Source organism: Penicillium hispanicum, assembly GCF_028827665.1.
Source record: "Penicillium hispanicum strain IBT 35686 chromosome Unknown utg000004l_segment0_segment0, whole genome shotgun sequence".
Taxonomy (NCBI): domain Eukaryota; kingdom Fungi; phylum Ascomycota; class Eurotiomycetes; order Eurotiales; family Aspergillaceae; genus Penicillium; species Penicillium hispanicum.
In genome coordinates, this window is record NW_026623196.1 from 2478399 (window position 1) to 2498537 (window position 20139).

The 20139-nt window shown below is 51.4% G+C and overlaps 9 protein-coding genes across 9 annotated transcripts; 4 read left to right on the plus strand and 5 right to left on the minus strand.

The window, feature by feature from the left end:
• Positions 1-573: 573 nt before the first annotated feature.
• N7459_004698 (uncharacterized protein) lies at positions 574-1196 on the minus strand (the record flags this gene model as incomplete). The annotated part of the gene is made up of 2 exons (XM_056943882.1): positions 574-825; positions 1050-1196. The coding sequence occupies 2 exons, from the start codon at positions 1194-1196 to the stop codon at positions 574-576; spliced, it is 399 nt and encodes a 132-aa protein (XP_056800765.1).
• A 1648-nt stretch (positions 1197-2844) lies between these two features.
• Positions 2845-3586, plus strand: N7459_004699 (CFEM domain-containing protein; the record flags this gene model as incomplete). The annotated part of the gene is made up of 3 exons (XM_056943883.1): positions 2845-2925; positions 2983-3121; positions 3171-3586. The coding sequence occupies 3 exons, from the start codon at positions 2845-2847 to the stop codon at positions 3584-3586; spliced, it is 636 nt and encodes a 211-aa protein (XP_056800766.1).
• A 137-nt stretch (positions 3587-3723) lies between these two features.
• Positions 3724-6192, plus strand: N7459_004700 (NAD-dependent malic enzyme; the record flags this gene model as incomplete). The annotated part of the gene is made up of 6 exons (XM_056943884.1): positions 3724-3726; positions 3987-4466; positions 4531-4734; positions 4970-5109; positions 5169-5435; positions 5496-6192. 6 exons carry the CDS (start codon positions 3724-3726, stop codon positions 6190-6192), a joined length of 1791 nt encoding a protein of 596 aa, XP_056800767.1.
• A 798-nt stretch (positions 6193-6990) lies between these two features.
• N7459_004701 (putative ubiquitin-protein ligase (Asi3)) lies at positions 6991-9951 on the minus strand (the record flags this gene model as incomplete). The annotated part of the gene is made up of 2 exons (XM_056943885.1): positions 6991-9450; positions 9499-9951. The coding sequence occupies 2 exons, from the start codon at positions 9949-9951 to the stop codon at positions 6991-6993; spliced, it is 2913 nt and encodes a 970-aa protein (XP_056800768.1).
• A 925-nt stretch (positions 9952-10876) lies between these two features.
• On the minus strand, positions 10877-11314 carry N7459_004702 (elongin C; the record flags this gene model as incomplete). Its single annotated transcript, XM_056943886.1, has 3 exons — positions 10877-11015; positions 11079-11127; positions 11194-11314. 3 exons carry the CDS (start codon positions 11312-11314, stop codon positions 10877-10879), a joined length of 309 nt encoding a protein of 102 aa, XP_056800769.1.
• A 357-nt stretch (positions 11315-11671) lies between these two features.
• N7459_004703 (SDR family NAD(P)-dependent oxidoreductase) lies at positions 11672-12618 on the plus strand (the record flags this gene model as incomplete). Its single annotated transcript, XM_056943887.1, has 3 exons — positions 11672-11935; positions 12011-12404; positions 12461-12618. 3 exons carry the CDS (start codon positions 11672-11674, stop codon positions 12616-12618), a joined length of 816 nt encoding a protein of 271 aa, XP_056800770.1.
• Positions 12619-13119: 501 nt separating this feature from the next.
• On the minus strand, positions 13120-15639 carry N7459_004704 (E1 ubiquitin-activating protein ubaB; the record flags this gene model as incomplete). The annotated part of the gene is made up of 10 exons (XM_056943888.1): positions 13120-13393; positions 13449-13795; positions 13857-13969; positions 14024-14202; positions 14258-14540; positions 14599-14663; positions 14721-14845; positions 14910-15146; positions 15269-15439; positions 15529-15639. Coding segments are annotated over 10 exons (1905 nt in total), but the record flags the coding sequence as incomplete, so codon positions are not given.
• Positions 15640-16710: 1071 nt separating this feature from the next.
• Positions 16711-18143, plus strand: N7459_004705 (queuosine 5'-phosphate N-glycosylase/hydrolase; the record flags this gene model as incomplete). Its single annotated transcript, XM_056943889.1, has 4 exons — positions 16711-17179; positions 17244-17398; positions 17451-17682; positions 17740-18143. The coding sequence occupies 4 exons, from the start codon at positions 16711-16713 to the stop codon at positions 18141-18143; spliced, it is 1260 nt and encodes a 419-aa protein (XP_056800772.1).
• Positions 18144-18493: 350 nt separating this feature from the next.
• Positions 18494-19941, minus strand: N7459_004706 (uncharacterized protein; the record flags this gene model as incomplete). The annotated part of the gene is made up of 2 exons (XM_056943890.1): positions 18494-19685; positions 19757-19941. 2 exons carry the CDS (start codon positions 19939-19941, stop codon positions 18494-18496), a joined length of 1377 nt encoding a protein of 458 aa, XP_056800773.1.
• Positions 19942-20139: the final 198 nt, after the last annotated feature.

Below are 20139 nucleotides of genomic sequence, written 5' to 3' on the forward strand. Positions count from 1 at the left end.
CCAAGATAACGGGGGATACCCGTCTATACTCGGCGTTGGGGGCCGTCTTCGTAGGGCAGTAGTGGAAGCCACCACCATCCTGCCTATACTCTCTTTCCAGCCCTCATTTTGCGAAGACGCTAACCTTCATGGTATGTAAGGCCTTCGCCCCGGAAATACATCGAGAACTAGTTAGGTTGTCGCGTTGATAAAACATGGCATGTCTGCCCCTGGACTGCTCTTTTAACCCCTCCGAGATTTCCATCCGGCATGGGCTTGTATAATCGCTTTGCCCTTCTCTCCCTGCTGGCCTTGGCAGGGAGCAGTGCAGCCGCCGGCATGCATCGCCGGTCCGATCTGTCTTCAACCACTGGAATCTCGTCCACCCGACACGCCACAACTCCGACAAGCACGCACACCGTGCTGCCCACACCAACCGGGCCACCCAAGGCAAACTGCGTCAAACACGAAGCTGGATCTTTCCACTATTTCTTCCTCTGGGGCATTAAAGATTGGTCATATCCCAATTTCACACAGCTTGTGTCCGAGTTTGAAACACGAGCAGACAAGCACAATTGCGATCTACTCACTTTTTCATCCGAGGCCAATGTCCCCAAATATGGCTCCGCAATGGTGTTCGACGTCACCCCGGAGCACGATGGGTGTATTGAATCGGTCTTGAAGACTCTCGGTGCTCCAGACAATGTATGCCCCTCGGACGCGGTGAATCCAACCGATTCGTGGTGGCAGTAGGCGGACAATGTGCAAAGCAGCAATATCCCGGACTTGCTGGACCATGTGGTGGACGAAAAGGACGGCAACCAGGATGAAACTCCTCGCGCCACTCTGTACACGGGGGGTTTCACGTCCACATTGAACAGCGACACGGTGGAGTTCTGGGCCACGGCTACTGTCGCGGCCAACGACCACACAACAGTAACAGTTCCCCTGGGCCAACCAACCAAGACTCTTGCCATCACCGACTACCCCCCATCTGCAAACTGCTATCTCGGTAAGGTGAACGAGTCGTGGGGTATTGGCTCCGAAGAAGCCGGAATAATCGGTATCACCAATATCTCGTATTGGGGATCTCCCGTGCCATCGGACGGCAACTTGGCTGATGTGTCCAGCGCATTGTACACAGCGCTGAAGGACATCTCATGCACCCCATGGAAAGTGTATCCCGCCGAGAATGTCTCCGGATTCGGCCCATCCATCGCGATGTTGTTGATATTGTCGATTAGTGGAACAGACTGCTTGAATAAGGCTATTGCGGCTGCTGGAGGCCCCGATTCGCTTTGCCCGAGCGACAGCGACAATCACTTCAGCGATGGGATTTTTGCTACCAGCACGGAGGATGTGTTGGGCCAATATTTCAACAAGTACAACGTGAGTGGGGAGTCGGATGACACCAACGCGGAATATCAACACAACGGATGGGCCTGGGTCTTTTCATCATGACCTGATCTATCAGCCTTGCAGGTGGTGATCGGCTTGTGCTCAGGTTCTGGTGCCCAGATGCCAGAAACCGGATATTGGTGCCTTCGAAATCGGATGCTTCCATTAGGTAGACTGCCCTATCAGAATCAGTATTGTTTCAATACCCCGAAGCCAGCATCATCGAATAAATATACCCTCGACTGTACCACAACCACAGCCAGAAGATTTCTTTCCCCTGTGATTGAGATCGAATGTATATTGGCCTAACTCAATTGACTCCATCTCCAGCCCTTCCGATCCTGCGTCTCTCAACATAACTCCGAGGCTATCGACCTCACGCCTGAAGGTCCATGTCTCCATGTGATTCTCGCTGCATTTTCTTCCGCGGGGAACATCGGAAGATCACAATTCACACCTCCACGGCTTCACCTCCGTCGCGCAAGCAGTCCCCAGGGTCGCAATCTCCACTTCGCCCAGTCAATCTCTCTAGATCAGCTCCTCAAGGTCTTTTGTTTGTCATTGGGACTGCGCCCCCTCGCCTTGATGATGGCGGTAATGAATCTGTGTGACTCAACCCGAAAAACGCCTCATGGCACTGATGGGCTGACCAGGTGAGGGACCAAGACCTTGTTTGGGACCATCAGATGCTACATTCCCCGCGCTCTGCTGAAAGTCAGCATCTAGTGGCTGTTTTTCCCCGGGTGCGCTGTCAGTCCTGCATCTCCGTCCTACGCAATATCCTCTTTGGGGCTCTGCAGAGTTGGCTCAGCGATGGTCACCACTGAGCAACTTTTCCTCAGTGGCATGCGGCAGCTTCTGGCTCCTCAATCCACTCAAATGGGTGCATATCTCGCATCCGATGGTAGAAATCACCATAGGACTTCCGAGTCATCATTTTAATTGCATACTGAAAGTTTGACGCTGAGGATCTGCATAGGAGCCGACGGATGTACTACCCCATTGTCCCATTCGTCTCCGCCACTGTCTCGAGAATTCGCCAAACTTGGGGAGCCCGCGGTTCCTGGCATGGTGGGCATTCACACATTCTCATGCGCATCCAATTTGACTGGTTGCATAAGGCAGCTGTACCACTGGACAACAGTACGTTTGGTGGCACTTGTCTAGCTATGTCAAGAGACCAGGGCTCCCTTCGTGGATCTTGCCTAGGCCCGAATTGGTGCCGACAGGGTTCCTGTATGGACAGGGACCAGAACCAGAGAAGAATGCATTCCAACACAGGCATGCAGCATGTGATGGAGAGAAACTTTGGTGTGACCCTGGAGGGCATTCAAAGGCAGTCGCCATCCCAGCTGCAACCCTCCGTCTTTGAATACCCTCGACTACCCGCCTCGCTCGTTATTCCCTTGACTGTCGCTCCCGGTACACTGCTCCCAGAACTTGTCAACTCAGCGCTCTTTGGCAAAAATGCACTTCTCTCCCGTTCTGACTGCTCTCGTTGCCGCCGGTCTGGCTAACGCTCAGATCCCTAATGTGCCTATCTGCTCGGTATGAACATTTACTATATATGCTCAGCGTGGAAGATACTAACGTACGCTCTCTCAGCTCAACTGCTTTGTCTCAGCTCTGAGCAGCGATGGCTGTTCGTCTCTGATCGACTTTGCTTGCCACTGCCAGAAGCCTCAGCTGGTTAGCGATATCACTCCTTGCGTTAAGAAGGCCTGCGCCGTCTCCGACCAAGCCTGTGAGTGTACCACCTCATTCTTCACATTGTCACTAAGATTTGATGACAGCGGTTTCCAACGTTGTCGTCTCGCAGTGCTCAAGTGCTGGGTATCCCATCTCGGTGCCCCATGTTGAGACCAACACGGTGTCTGGCAGTCTTAGCTTTGCCACTGAGACGGCTGCCCCTACCACTGGTAGCAGCAAGAGCTCCGCCGAGTCCTCTGCCTCTGCTACTGGCCCCCGTTCGGGCTCTGCACCGGCCACGGCCACTAGCCCGGTGCTCACTAGATCTACCTCTGCTAGCTCTAGCTCTCGCGCTACTTCTGGCACTACCACGACTGGCACTTCCACTCCTCAGACCTCTAAGCCCGGCTCTAGCAGTCACTCTGCTTCTTCGTCTGCTTATACTGGTGCAGCCGCCAACATGAAGGGCAACATGGCCAGTTTTGCTGCGATTGTCGCTGTCGCTGCCAACGTCCTTTGAATAGATTCGGCATAACGCTTCACGTGCTTGGGCTAGTTGGTTAGGCATTGAACTATTCCATCAGCACACCGTGGTTTGCTTTGTGAGATTGACACCAGATTCATCCGCTGGAGCGCCTGCTCACGAGTGAGGCTAGCATGGTGCGACGTTTGTACAGTTCGTACATTTAATACAATAATGCATGATTCTTCTCTCTGGATTATCCTAGACCACGTAAAATGTTGTCCAAGTGGAACGGTTTACCTTGTTACTGATAGCAATGCCAGGTTTTGGTTACTTCAACATCACCGCCGGCTCAACCCACGGCGCCACCACCCAAATGACATCAGAGGGCCGAACAAGTCCACACACGGCACGCCAAAAATAAGAGATCCCTGAACTCTTACTCGTATCCATCTAGTATCAACTTCGCTGGACAACTCACCCGTTCCCTGCCGAGTCCTCAATTCCTCTAGCCTGCACTCTCACCATAACCCCGCTCCTTCTCACCCTCGCATCTCTGCAAAACCGACATCATGTCCGCGTCCAAGGGGCCCTCGAAGTTCAAACACCTCTCGCGAACAGTATCCGGCCCGCTCAAGTGTCCATACGAGGTGAGCCTGCAGCTATTCGACACGCCGATCGGCATCGCGACCGAAGCACTGATGCCAAGCACCAGGGCTCCGCAGTCTTGCATTCATCCCAATTCAACAAAGGCTCTGCCTTTCCTCAGGAAGAGCGGAAGATCTTCAAGCTACTGGGCCTCGTCCCGCCGAACATACAGACGCTCGATGAGCAGGTCCACCGGGCCTACCAGCAGTACAGCAGCCGGCCCGATGACCTGGCCAAGAATACATTCATGGCGAGCATGAAAGCTCAAAATGAGGTGCTGTATTACAAGGTCAGTCCACTGCACTCACCGGAAGATTCTGTACAGATATCGGTAACTCATGCTATCCTGGTAGCTTCTGCAAACCCACCTCAAGGAGATGTTCAGTGTGATCTACACTCCCACAGAGGGAGATGCCATCCAGAACTACTCTCGGCTGTTTCGGAAACCCGAGGGCTGCTTCCTGAATATCAGGGAGCAAGACACTATTGACGAGTGTCTTGCCAACTTTGGCAGTGAGGACGATGTGGACTATCTCGTCGTGAGCGACGGAGAAGAAGTATGTCCATGTCCTGCAGTCAATCCACTGGCCAACGTTCCTAACTTCGAACGCAGATTTTGGGTATTGGAGATCAGGGTGTTGGTGCTATTCTCATCTCCGTGGCAAAGCTGGTGATTACGACTCTTTGCGCTGGAATTCACCCAGCGCGGCAATTGCCTGTTGTCCTGGACTGTGGAACTGACGTATGATCAACGTTTGTTAATATGTTGGATGCGACAGCAGCTAATTCTAGACACAGAATGAGGAACTACTCAACGATGATCTGTACCTCGGTCTGCGACAGCGCCGCACTAGAGGAGAGAAATACGATGAGTTCGTGGATAAATTCGTCCAGGCGGCACGGGGGCGTTTCCCAAAGGCCTACATTCACTTGTGAGTGCATTGCCGTTCGAGCTTTAGACCTTGTCTTTTGGTTTCTCTAACCAGCACAGTGAGGATTTTGGCCTTGAAAATGCCCGGCGCATTCTGGACAAGTACCAATCGCAGATCCCTTGCTTCAATGACGATATTCAAGGCACTGGGTGTGTCACGCTGGCTGCGATGATGGCTGGACTCCATGTCAGCAAGATCGACATGGACGAGGTTCGCGTGGTGGTCTTTGGATCGGGGACCGCTGGCACTGGAATCGCAGACCAGATCGCCGAGACCATTGCGACCGAGACTCAAAAGCCGAAATCCGAAGCATCCAAGCAGATATGGTACGCCGAGCCCCCTGGGTACTCATCTCATCCCTGATCTAACGCTAAATGCTGGTTCAGGTGTATTGACAAACCGGGTCTACTCGTCAAGTCTCTCGGAGACACACTGACACCAGCTCAAGAACCCTTCGCAAGGGAGGACAGCGAGTGGTCGAAAGGCAGCGAGCGTGACTTGCTCTCGGTTATCAAGGGCGTCAAGCCGCATGTTCTCATTGGCACATCCACGAAGCCCAATGCCTTCACCGAGGAAATCGTTCGGGAAATGGCTGAACACGTTGACCGGCCCATCATCTTCCCATTGAGTAACCCAACCCGCCTCCACGAGGCCCAGCCAAATGATATTTACCAATGGACCGACGGTCGTGCACTGGTTGCGACGGGTAGTCCGTTCCCTCCAGTGGAATACGGAGGCACCAAATACGAAATCGCGGAGTGCAACAACTCGACCTGCTTTCCGGGAATCGGCCTGGGTGCTGTTCTATCGCGGAGCCGCCTGGTATCTAAAAAGATGCTCGTCGCTGCCGTGGAGGCCCTCAAGGCAAAGTCACCTGCGCTTCAGGATTCAAACCGGCCCCTTCTGCCTGATGTCGAGGATGTCCGGGAACTCAGTGTGGACATTGCTGCCGCTGTGATCAAGTGCTCGATTAAGGAGGGACTCGCCCAGGAAGAAGGGATCCCCGGAGAAGAGGCGGAGCTTAGAGAATGGATTCGGGCCCAGATGTGGGATGCAGTCTATCGGCCTTTGGTCAAAGAGTGATGGCTAGCCATGCATTCTTTGAACATTTCCAGACATTACGCACCCGTAGATAATGATCCATGGATATGCCGTGACGGCCGATAGTCAATATCATATCCGATATATTTCAAGGTTATTATATCCTCCAACCGTCTCATTGTCTCAGGCTTGACAGCTGCAGTAAGGGATTTGATGACGCCAACGACCTCAGCCATATTCGGCCCTCTGAATCACCAAATGCGAGCATAGCTCAGAGCTTGACAGACAGAATCGTGTCAGCACGGGCAAGGCTACAGCCCACTGAATGGTCCAAACTCAAGCCACTCATCGAGCCTGGGTGCTTTGATTCGCTTTCCTGGTACTGTGGATGGCCAGATACATGGTTGCAGGTCGATGACAGGCCTGCCTGGGCGCTGGTTATGCAGAGGATGCCAATTAGGGCTAATAAGCTGGCCTACTATCCATCACTATCACGTCACCACACATACTGCTTGGTATTAAACTGCTATGCTAGCTGCGTCTTGAGAATCTATTTGCATGCGTGGAAGACCAGTCTGATTATTCTGGGGCCCTAAATAACTTAGAAGTAAAAAGAAATGTACAAGAAATAAAGGCATGCAAGTCTCGCTGTCATCCATAGTCCGTCGTGCTTCGTGGATCGTTGTTGGAAAACACAATCCAGACCGGATTTTCTTTTTTTTAAAAAAAAGAAATGCAAATTCCATATGTTACACCCTGCTGAATGCTGCTATTTTCTAAAGACCAGTGTTGAAAGCCGATCACAAATAATGCAAATGAGATAAGACGGCACAAGATCCCTCATGGAACCCATAGTCGCATAAACCCACCGACCTCCTGGCGACAGGTCACACAGCTCCCAAAATTGTTCATTGCCAGGCTGACGCGGCAATCCTCGCAAATACAAAGGCAGCGACAGGGCCAGGTAATGATAGAGCGAGGATTGGTCTGGCAGACCACACAGGGTGGTCCGTTGGGACCGAGTCCTGTTGCCCCCGATTCCCAGGTGCTAGGGTCAGCGCTGGATGCGACTTCAGAGCGACGAGAGAGGATGAGTTGCTCAAGCATCTCAATCTCCTCTTCGGCGGTGGGTCTACGCTTGTCAGCGCTGGACTGTGAAGGCACAGAATGGTGCAGGCGCGAGGACAACAGAACGCGAGATCTCTCCCGTGCTACCTGCTGCTGGTACCGGCTGCGCGTCATGATGCGGTTGGAATCTTGCCCAGGACTGAGATGGGCGGCGAGAATTCGCGCTTCTTCTCGGCTCTCTCGGTCACGGGGATCTAAGAGACGAGCCAAGGTGCTCATGTCCAAGAAAGGTTCTTGGAGAGGTGAGCTCTCTCGAGAAAAGTCGGCGTAGGGGTTCGACTGGGTTGGTGTCCGACGGCCATCGGAATGGCAGTCTTCCCATTCAGATTCTGAGGCATTGGTAGACATTGAAACCACGCTCGTCACGTCGTCATCGTCGTTTGGTGACGGTCTGTAGTCAGGAGTATGGTCCTGATTGCCCCAGGAGCCACCAACTTTCCACCACCCATACAACTTCTCGTCTAGTCGACGTTCATCGGATCCCTCCCATTCTTGTCGCGCTATGCGCTCCCGCTTTCTCATCTCTAGTTCAACGTCAAAGTCGTGGTTCTCGGGAAGCTCGAGCTCTCCTTCATCGGTCAGAATCCAGAAATCTAATGTCCCAGACGAAGTCGCCTTCACGGATCCTGTTCCAACATCCCGATGATCAATGAGTCGTTTCAGCCACTGAGGGCGGTAGGTGATTCCGAGTCGATCAAGTGCTCGGCTGAAGCCATACGCGACCCATTTCGTGATAAGCCAAAATATGGAGCGGACAAAAGAAAAGCCATGCCACAATCGGACTGATGCCCGCAATGCACCAACTCCCCCAAGCTCAGCCTGGGACCGGACGGCTCGATTTCCATTCTTGGGTTTTTCCATCTTCTTCTCGCAGGCGTATCCACTTTCCCAGGACGCGGAATGTTGTGGTAGATCGAAGCTAGAGAACCCTGTAGCCTCGAAAGGCGGGCCATCGCTATGGTTCGGCCAATTGCCGTAGGATGAGTTTCTCTGTCGAGAAGCTTCGATCTCCGCGATGCGATCTTTCTCAAGCCATGTCATTTGCCTCGCGATCACCGCTTTGCCTTCATTTAAGAACACCGCTTCACTCGCCGCAGTCAGAGCAATGTACCCAATGCGAAGCAAGGTCGTGTAGAAATCCTCATGTCTATTGATGTGGATGCTGCGGATCTGATTCGAGCCTTGCATGTTCTCATGGGCCAGCGCAAATCGTTCCCGAAGTGAAGCAGGTTGGCCTTCTTCAAATGGCAAAGAGAATGCGGTTATGGTCAAAGCCAACCCATAAATGGCAAGGCATATGATAATCCCAGACAGCACGAGTAGGTGGGGAATGAAACCGACGATGCACACTGTCGGGAATTTAAGAACGCCTGTCTCACTGCTGATGGGAGGGCCACTCTCGAGGCCCCAGAACATAGCTGCCATGAAGCAGGCACCCCATAGAGCAGTGTTGAATAGACGGTATCGACTCTGTTTCCCAAATACGTCAAGAACATGCGATGACAAGCTATTGCAGCATGAAATCAAAACAATGAGCAAAAGTTCCGGGGTGACATTCATTCGCTCCATTACCTGCGATCTTGTGAGAAGCTGGAGAGGGGAAGCTGAGCTATCCTCAGTTCCAGCATCATTGAAAGGGTTTTTCTTGGGGAGGCCAAAAATTCCGAGTCCGATTGATTTGCCAATCATGTTCTCGGCTTCCGCGAAAGCAAGAGAATGCTCAAATATCGATATCCCCGTTTCCGTCATGACCGGTCGACCCTGTAGCGCGCAAGAGAGGGTCTCGACAAAGTGGCTCAAGCAGAGCAACATGAAAGCCGGCCATAGAAGTGAAAACGAGCCGTATGGAACGTTTCCCGTGCCAGGAACGCGGCCCATCTTCAAAGCACTGCAAGCCTCCTCGTCGGACTCCCATGGTAGGAGACTTGAACTGAAGGAGTGAAGGGTGCCGCCCCCACTAGCATAATCAAAAATTAATGATTTCACGGGCTTCCCATATCGCATTGTCGAGTAAGATGGGGATGATTGACATCGGATCCCGCGTAGTAAAGTCAGAATCTGAGACAGGAATAAGAGGATGGGTATAATACGCAGGGCAAGTCGCCTCTCCCAGCCCAGTCGGAGATGTCGGCGCGTTGACGCGTATATCGTGATTCGGTTGAGTACCAGGGCCTGAATTTATTAGCAACGTGTGTAGAATCACGGTCTGGCAACACTCACCTCCACTAGACAGGCAAAGGACCAGATGCTGGTCAGATACCCAAAGAACCCTCCGACTTTGCGCATCGTATGCATGAACTCAGCCATGTACCAATTGTCACCTTGTCCCACTACCTGCGCAACACCCTCGCCTGCCATACCCGCTGCGGCTTGCGAAGCGGCCGCTACCGCATCGCCCGGCAGGCCGGTCTCGCCGGCTGTCGGTGCAGCCCCACCCCATATGTTCAGACTAAAGTCTTCTATTCCGGCCATCCGGGCGACATGTCGAGGGACCGTGCTAAAAGCGAATATTTCCGCATGGTGTAGGGCGCGAAGGGGGAGGGATAATAAATCGCGCGGCGAGTACGGCAGTAGCGTGCTTCCGGAAGTGACGGAAATTGGGCTGCTCAGGTTATGGATCACAGGAGCGGCGGACGTGCTCGGCATCGCTGAAGGGCTCATAACACTAGACATGATGGACCGGTGTTAAGGGGTCCCTATCACTGACCACTACCGTTGATCCGGGGAAGATGGATTGGGGAAGACCCCCACGCCTCGCTCGCTATCGGTAGTGCGAGACCAACGATGGGTGAAATGAAGGAATCAAGGCGTCTGTAATCACACTGGATGTCACAGCGAGCACAGCCCCTGAAAACCACATCCATGAGGGGGGAAAGAGTTGGGATCAAGCAATAACTACACGGCGGGCTATCGCCCCGGCTGAGTCAGCTGCCGAGGTTGTCACCTGGGTGGCATTGGGGGTGGTTTCTCGCGTTTAGAAGTATAGACCTAATGCAACCAGGATGTGGTGAAGTAGTCTCGTCTCACATCTGGCTGGAGGAATCTCGTTATCTGAATATTTTTCCAGGGAATCGTGGCTTTCCTAGTCATTCAACCCATGGAAAATCCCAAGACCAACTGGGCAATGAAAATCATCATGGTATTGGTCAACTGTTGGATCTCAGCCAGTGAACGCTCTATATCTTGAAGAGAATGCAATGTCTCCTGAAAATCCCAGACCTTGGCCTTTGACAGAGTGGCCGAAGGTACCAAGTGCAGGAGTGTTTCATTTGATCTGCCATCCATTTTAGACCATTCGTCCGCAGAAATGCAACAGGTCGAATGGTTTGATGCTTGGATGGCTTTGCGAATGCTAGGTTACGCAAGAACAGGGGGCTAGAGAATGCTGTTTGTACGCCGAGTTCCATTAATCAGTAATACATTCCAGTGGAAGAACGCCAGGGCTCAGCTCCCGTTGAGCCCTCCCACACCTCCTCGTAAGCCCGATATCCGAAAGTCCTCTCCATCTCGTTTACGCCATAAGTCGCTGCAAAAAGGTTGAGGCTCCAAAAGTGGAACATCTTGGTGTCATAAATGCCATTCTGTACCGGTATACTGATCAGGTGTCCAGGTAATCGGCCGCCATCAAAAGCTCCAAGCAGAGCTCTGGTGGAATGTCCATGTCCGGGACATTTCTCTGGTCCTTGTGTTTTTCATTGTAGAGGAAATATTCACAGACTTTCTCAAGCACAACGCCACTGGCAAGAAAGGAGTTGTGTTAGTTGTGAAGTCTAGCAGGAGTGTCTGTGAAGAGTACTCACCTCATATTCTCCAATACACACCGGCCAGTGATTGCTTCGGAGAACTTGCCTGCAGAGCACCAATAGAGTTAGTGGGCAAAGCCTTCCTCGCCAGTGACATTCCATGTCCACTTACTGGAAGGATCTAGCATGCGTCGGATGGTACCTGAAACGCACGCCGCCTGACGGGGAATGATGAACTCAAACCCATCCTCTGAGATGAGCGTTATGTATTCAGATGGCACCGGTTGTGTCATGGTGGAAAGATTGCGCGTGGTGTGAGAAGAAGACGCGGTGATGGAGGGTGTGGAGGTCCGTGCCTCAGTTTCCCTGATAAGGATAGCTGATAGCCGATAACGATAACAACGCCCTGGCTCTTCTTCCTTTACTATCCACTCGGGCTTCCAAACATGTCCAGCCAACTAGCATGGGTCCAACTGCAAGAGTTGGTGCCATCTTCTCGTCTTGTCCGACCATTATGTGATGGCAAGCCCACACCCTTTGCCAAAGCAAGACCCAGAAGGAACATTCGATTGGTATCCTCCACTCATTCAGCCCCAAATCACCCAACGGGCCTTTTTCAGCCTGCAAACCGATTAGCTGATCGGACATGCATGGTAACTGGTGCAACCTCTGGTATTGGATTTTCCATTGCAGAACGGTTCCTGCAAGAAGGTGCTTCGTCTATCATTCTTGTCGGTAGGTCGCAGGATCGTCTACAAGCAGCAGCCGCACGCCTCCGTGCCTCCACCGGCGTGTTACATTCTTCGCAGAAAGGCATACATAATTCAACCACGCCTGCATCGGATAAGGTGCGCCTACTTGTTGGAGATGTAGCAGAAGCGGGATCATGGATGCGCGAACTGGAAAGAGAAATGGTAGGTTTCTTTTATAAACTACTTCACTGTCTCAAAATCATGAGTTGAACCAAAGCATTGCTCACTTTTCAACAGACAGTTGTCGATATCCTAGTAAACGCAGCGGGGATTTCCGTTTCAAACATCCTCCCCAAGTCGGAGCTGGAAGACATCTCCAAGATTCTCCGCACAAACCTTGAAGGTGCAATGCTCACCTCGCGAGCTTTGATGCGCGCTGCAATCCGCAGCCGCGTCCGCAGTCGCAAGGATGCCACTGCAGACTCAAACCCCCCATCGAAATGCATTATCAACATCTCTTCCTTGTTAGCACTCAAGGCGGGAACGGGCGCTGTTCCATACGCGGCATCCAAGGCTGGTCTCTTGGGTCTGACTAGGTCACTGGCAGTTGAAGCGTCAGCCTCATTGAGGCATGTTGCCATCCGGTCAAACGTGATTGTACCGGGGTACATTGAAACTCCCATGATCTCAGGTATGTCAGAACCCGTTCCCCTGTCTGTTGTCAGGTCTTTAATGCCCTTCATCTAGATTTCACTCCGGGGGAAGTGAATAAACTGAAGGACATTATCCCTCTTCACCGGTTTGGTGACCCCCGCGAGATTGCAGATGCCGCTGTCTTTCTCGCGCAAAATGAATATGCTAATAACTGTGTTCTTAATATTGATGGGGGACTCAGTGCTGTTTAAATCCCTTTCTGTATTGATAATTTCCTTTGATGTGCCTATCGTCATGGGCTAGACTTGTCTACTACATACCTAGGGAGGCTCTTATAACAACATGTTCTTGGAATTTCAGCAGACGCATGACGTAAATATTCACTTCAGCCAACAGGAAGTATTTCTATTAATGTTACAAGAATACTCGGGTCGGCCATGAATAAATTGCTAGAATCAATATAATACACGCTAGACATTGATATATTGTTGGCTGTGGTTAGGCATGTTCTCGTCCCTAGACGTGAAGCAGCGTAGTTCCAGCCCTATGAAAATATAAGAGATGGATCACATCATAGTTGTGGTTGAACGTTAATCATAAAGTCTTCTTTATGAAGATGTTTTTTTTTGTGCCATATGATACATAGAAGATGTAGTAGTGGTAGTAGAAGCGAGCCATAGCGCTCTGGATCTATTGCCGAGGAAAAAAAAAAAGGCACTGATTAGCCATGTTCACCCTTAACGCCTTGGGTTCTAATCAATGAGAATCGCTCCTCCGTCATCTTCATCCAAAACGATGGGCTGTTGTTGATCACCATTGTGCAACGAATCTCCAGCAACCTTCTTGGAGACATGGCCATTGGTTAGAGGCTCTTCCTCGCCCTCGCGTTTGCGTTTTCCTATGATACTCGTGCCATTGGTTTCAGCTACAGGCTCTGGGGCCAACTCACTCATCACCTTAGGCTTCCGTGGGATCTCCACGGTCCCTTGTAAGCTGGCAGGTTGAGTATCAGAGGCCGGTTCAGTTCTGAAAATGGTCAGTTGAGGCCATGCACAATTTTACAATAATTGCAGAGACGTACCTTTCGATGGCGATGAGATCGAGGTTCACACGAGGGTCTTGGTCTTGATCATCCTCATCCAAAACAGTGATGAAGGTCTGATTCCTGACACCAAGTTCCGAGAGAGTCTTCGGAAGCTGGTCCTCCATCTCGATATCATATATTGACTGACCACCTATCATGATGGCAACCTCTTCACTGTATCCTAACTGCGACTGGAGTACCCCTTCAACGAGGTCTCGGAGCGTGGCACGAGTCAAGTCCACTGATACTCTGCCAACTGCCGCGGAACAAATAGGACAATTGGGTTTGGGGGGATCTAAAGAGTCGGAGTTGATAGCACGGGCCCCGGACCTTTCCAGGAAGACCTGAAAGAGCGAATTTCGTCAGTGACCACATACAGTACAAGGTAGAGACCAGGAGGGTTACCATTTTCGCATGAGCCATGTCATCTTGCAGAACTCGAAATGCTTGCAGAACGCAGAGACCCGCAGTCATGGCATTAGTGGTTGCAATAGCGGGAATGATATTGCCAGCCATTTCTATGTCGAGTCAGGGTATTCATCCCACAAAATGGTCCTTGGAGGTAAACTCACGTTTGGTGTCAAACTTGGACTTGCATTCAATGCCGAATACTGTGGCACGCATGTTGGCTGCTGCTGTTACAAAATTCAGAGTGTCCTCGTCATCCTTGTCGAACGACAAAATCGGTTTGGGGTCATCTGGGGATGCGTTCACTTCGAGTTTCTTCAGGCGTTGGCTCAGGCAATCCAAGCTGGACGTAATAAGCTCGACTATTCAGAACATCAAACAAAGGTAGCGCCACATACCTGTCCTTAAAAACAACAAAGTTCTCCTCCAATGCCCACTCCCTTCGCGCCGCAGTCGTAGACACATCCGACTCAATGGACGCAGATGCTTCTTGTAAGCTATCATAATCAAGAGTTTGTGGCGGCTTTCGCTCCATCCACATCTCATTCATTTCACGCAGCTCATTGATGTCGTCTTTAAACACCTTCTCGAAGACTTTCTTGCAGAAATCATCGGTGCCCTTTGATTCTCGAATTTCCTTGAGAGCTTGCGCTTGCAAGCGCAGCTTTTTTATTTCTTCCGCTGCTCGAAAGTCAGTGTTTCCACATATACTAGCACAGATTCCATGGTCCAAACTGACCATTGTCCTCATTTTCGGTATTGTCAATCGCACCAGCATCCTCCTCACTCTCTCCAAACAGCTCTCTATATATGGAGGTAATTAGTGACTGAAAATTTGTGAGCCATGCCAAGGGAATTTACGGTAAAAGCCAACTCTTCGCCCAGACGATGCAGTGAATGGGTTGGCTGGGAGTGCTGCGAATGGTGCAGACAGGAAATGTCTTTGGTGTTTCTTTTTCATTGCAGTCATAGCATTCCGTTTTGCCCTGTCCGAACCAGTCAGATTTAAAGCTATAAACCTCACCTTTGACAACAATCAGGCCAACTCACTTTCTCAATAACTTGAACTTGGCCATTGAAGCCAGTCGTACCACTCTCGATGAGAGGCACTCGCGCAGCGAGGCACATACGGTTCACATGGCGTCGTGCAGCGAGGTTGTCCAATGCATTGAAGACAACATTGAAGGTTTCAAACCAATCAACGGAGAACTGGGGGTCCATAATGTTCGCATGATAGGCCTCCAATTTTGCACTGGGCTGGAACTTGTGCGCGACATCCTTCGCAACCTGCATGTTCATGATTTCCATGTCAGAGTATATTCTCAATATGGTTGAGAGGGTCGCGCAGAGTGTGCCACGGCAATTCTCGAGAGAGAGCGGAGGGGTCTCGCGGCAATTCGTCGACGTACCAGCGCCTTGGGTTTCTTGATGTGTTCATGCCGGAAGAGGAATTGCCGGTTGAGGTTGCTGAGATCGATAGTATCGAGATCGATAATGTGGATTTCGCCGAAACCGCTGAGGACGAGGTTCTTGAGGAGCTCGCAGCCGATGCCGCCAGCGCCTACCAAGAGCACGCGGGACTAGACAAGGATTCAAGACGTCAGACTGAAAGTTCAACAGTCGCCGTAGTTTCCCAAGTTCATCCTGCAACTCTTTAAATGGGTCTTACCTGCCGAATGGAGTTGGTGACGTCTGCTCCCAGGGAGCGCTTGATCGAATTGGCGCGCATCCTTGCGGGCGCAATCTCCGTCGCGATAAGAGGATCTGGAGGTCGATGGATCTAGAGTCGCAGAAAGCAGAAGGAAACCATATCGATCTGGGTGGAAACAAAGGAAATAAGAGACGAAGGTCAGAGTGGGTGGGAGGGCGAGGATGGAGAAAGGCAGGGCGCGTGAGATCCGGAAGCAGAGGCCGAGGTGAAGTTCGACTGCGATGACGGCAGCGCCGCGCCGGGGGTTTCGCTGCCACTGTGTTTGTTCTACCTACGCTTTTGCTTCTCTATTTAACAACCGCGGCGATGAATTTGCTATTATTCTCCTCTGATGCATCCTGCATGTCTTTCAGCTGGTCATGTTGTCTTTTATCTCTTTCCGCTGGACTGATTGCCTTCGCATTCCATGCAGCCCATTTGCGGCTGCGTACAGAACCTTGCATCTCCGGCACCACTTTGAACGCTGGTCCAGGGGTGAGGTGGAGAATCCCAGTCAATCGGATTTGTATGGTTTCTTTTTGCGTCTGATATGTCTTTCGTTGACTCCTCTCGCTCACATTGAAACCTAAGTAGTAAATATCCTTTCATTGTCATTTTGCAGTCGATATTCTAAGATCGGAGAAAGATATACCAAGGTACTTGGACACCTTCACTTCATCTACACCATACTGTTCCCTGCCACCGATCGTGATGATATATCTGCACAATGGCAGACCACCAGCTCGCTAGATCTAAGTAAGTTATAGACACCATTATATAGCCCAATCATCGCCCAAATCGCAATTGGTGTCGCACGACTCGGGCAGCCCTGCTTACATAACGGTTGCCTCTATCCAGAATCCAGTGAAATTTCCCCGTGGCGAGAAACAAGAAACCATCTCATCAATTGATTGTGCATGTTCAGAAGGTTGAAGACTCTAGTGTTACAGTATTATCTTTCTCACACACCTGCTCGGTCTTGAGCCTCACGACGTGGGGAAATCGCAACCAGACCAACTCTCCTGATACGGCATCAGGTCCTTGTTTCCTGTCAGGGGAACCCTTCAGTCGACCATTGGGCTCATCGAAGATTGACCCAAGCCAAATAAACCCACTGTTCCACTCTATCAGTGCTCAGCATTTCATTCACAGCTGGCGACGATGCCATCCCTGGACCCAATTTCTCCCCGACGAAATGAGCCAGCGGAGGCAGGGTCCGACGACGAAGCGGACCCGGAGCTGGTGGAGCTGCTTCGCCAGCATCTCGGACTGAGTGGTAAGCCAGTCAAGGCTCTCCCCCCGGAGACGAAAGTCCTCGAGAATGCCCAATATGTCTTCGATAATGCCATTGACGTGGCTCTCAGCCCATCCCAGACCAAGGAGGCCGCCGAGTTCATATGGCGTTTGATGCAGAAGAAGGCCTACTCCACCCAGACGTGGTCGGAGCACGAGCTGCATCCAAAGACCAAAGACGAGAGCACGGTCGATTTCATCTTCACCATGGACCTGCTGAACTTTAGTTTCTGGTCGGAGGAGGATGAGTCAAAACGGTTTTCAATCGAATACCGTGGCAAAAGGTGGACCGGGTATTGGAGCTTGGTTGCTGCGTTGCAAAGAGCTCTGGATGAAGGTAATATCTACTGCTTTTTATCTCCTGATTCGTGGTTTGATGAATGCCGCTGAAAAACGTGCAGATATTCCAATTACCACTCCGGACTTCTGGCTCGATGAGACCGAATGTACAGAAGGATTGTTGAAACATGTCTTCCGGTCTGCAACCGATGAAGAAATTCCCTTGTTCAAAGAGCGCGTTAAGTGTTTACGAGAAGCCGGGGAAGTCCTGTGCAATGTATGACTTGACCTTTATCACCCAAATTTGCAGTGCTAATTCAGATATGCAGGAATTCGGAGGCAGCTTCGCCAATGTCATCGACAGTGCCGACTACTCCGCCGCGGGCCTCGTCAATTTGTTGGTCGAGAGCTTTGCCTGCTTCCGGGATGAAGCCGTCTTCAACGGACGCAGGGTCCGCCTGTATAAACGGGCACAAATCCTCGTGGCAGACCTGTGGGCCTGCTTCAACGGCGAAGATTTTGGCGAGTTCCACGACATTGACAAGATTACCATGTTTGCAGGTCTGTTTGCTAAACTCCAAAGAACCTTTTTGGCCAGTGTCTCACCATGAAATGCAGACTACCGCATCCCACAGATACTCCACCAGCTCGGCTGCCTCCGCTATTCTCCTCCGCTGGAAAGCCACATCCGCAGCCTGAAGCCGATTACACCGGGCTCAAACTGGGAGATTGAACTCCGTGGCACGAGTATCTGGGGCGTAGAGCTGATAAAACGTGAGATTGAGAAGCGTCACCCGGAGGTGAAGACAGCAGACATGAAAGGCGGCGCGAAGCCCGACGAGAACCACGAAACCCTGGACCCCGAGGCAACCGCCGAAACCGAGACTGAAGAAAAGCCCCAGAAAACATACGGCATCAATGCAATCCTGATTGATTTCTTCTTGTATGATACGATGAAGAGTTTGGAGGAGGAAAATAACGAGAGCATCCCACACCATCGGACTAGAAGCATTTGGTATTGAACCATGTGCATGGCGTCGTTGGCAGTGTCCACATGGGGTTCACGCTTGGCTCTTAATGCATACTTACCGGTTGGCCATGGCTCTGGTAGCCTGTGGCCAATCGAATACGAGGCAATGTTTGGTCGGCAACAGATCGACTTGGTGGATTCTTTAATGGGGCGGGAAATACTCATAGATAGAATAGACAGATTTATTTGGCTGTTATGTTCTATCATGGAACGAAGTACGGCGCAGACCAGTTTATTAGATGGCGAAATGCACAGTCCTAATTCCTATCCATTGCCAAGGGTATCATCAATCAAGTCTGCTCTTAGCGCCATTTCCCCGTCCAAGTACACCCCTAGTGTAGATCATGCAGCAGCACGCTCTGTCCTACTCTGCGAGCCCTGGATGCGTGCCATGATGTCCGATTTCCACTCAATGAAGTCTTCCCGACGATCTTCGCTCAACCAATCAACACGGTCCTGCATCATGGTTCCCAAGCCCGGTAACAGACCGCCACGAGGAGCATGACCAGGATTTGTGCCGGGGTTGGTCGCGCTATGACGCTTGGGCAATTTGATACCCCTAAAAGCAGCGTCTTCTTCATCAAGGTTCCGGTAGGAGTTGCCCTCCTCATCTTCGCCATCCAGTTCCCCGGCCAATGGGATGTTCTGGAACCATTCCTGTCCGTTCGCCCACCCCTGCTCCATGATCAAGGCGATCCATTGATCAACGTCATCGCGATGTTTGCGATCAGTCGGAAGGCCGAGGCAAGTCAAAGCTGTTTGGCGCATCTCGGTAAACGTTTTCTTATCCATTTTCTGGGCGTCATTGTTTGTCTCTTCGCCCTCTTCTGAAGGTGCCGGGTTTCGCCGACGGGCCAATACGAGGAAGTACACTGCTACCACCATGGCATACACGAGTTCTTTGAAATCATAATCGTTGTCAATATTCCGGATAGACACGATTGGCTCCAGAAAGTCGAGGGTTTCTTCGTCTAACCCTTCCTCATCGTTGGACATACTTGACGTCAGATATAGGATCGACGAAACACCAGCAAAAATATGAGGTGGCAAGGTTCTAGAGATAGGAGGACGAGACCACGTCGTCGTACGTGGTGCTGGAGTCGAGAGCGTCTTGCATATTGTCCGAATCGCGGTCATCACCCAGGCCGGCGCATCGGGAATAATCGTCGACGAGGACAGCCCCTTGGGGCGGCCCGGTGTGGATTTCCGGGCTGACTTGGATGGTGAAGCGAGGTGATTGGCGACACTGACACTTCTCTTCAGAGGTGTAGACTTGGATGGTGTGTTCTGCAGGCCCCGAGGCGTGGACGTGGCCTTCGAAGGGGTGTTTCCAAGTCTTGACGCTTTTGTCGGGGTCGTTTGCGCTGAGCCAGCACGAGACGGCGTGCCAGAGACAGATCCACTCGTTGAGCGTTTGATACCTGCAGAGCTAGAAGCAAGAGAGCGATCTAGGTATGAGTAGAGCTTCTTGTACACGCGCGGAGGACATGGTGGGTGACCGAGCAGCGGAGGAAGCTTGAGAGCCCGACTTAGCCTAGCAACCTCGAGGAACATGATCAGCTGCATGTACGCAGATATTGGCTCATAATCGAATCCAGGACCTACCTTCTGCAAGCGATCTCGGCGCAAGCATAAGGCCGGGCGATTTCTTCTTCGGGCTTCAAGCTGGTCGAGAAGCTCCGGGATTGTGCCACCAGACTTAGCGCCAAGCTGAGAAGCTCCTGTGGGAGGTCGTTGGCATGAGTAGGGACCAGAATGCCTAACGCTTGTTCGACTGGTCTATTGTTCATTGTGGTTGATGCGCTTCAGACCAGGTCGGCCGAGCTTGGACAGAAGGGAGTCGGAATATGTGGATTGAGGGCTGGTGTGGAATTGTCGTTGAGGGTAATTGTAAAATCCCCAATTCAGGTGCTCACCTGAATTGGAATGAGAGAAGTTTGTTATTCTTCAGCAATTGACAAACCCAGATTTCAGTAAACAATTGAGCG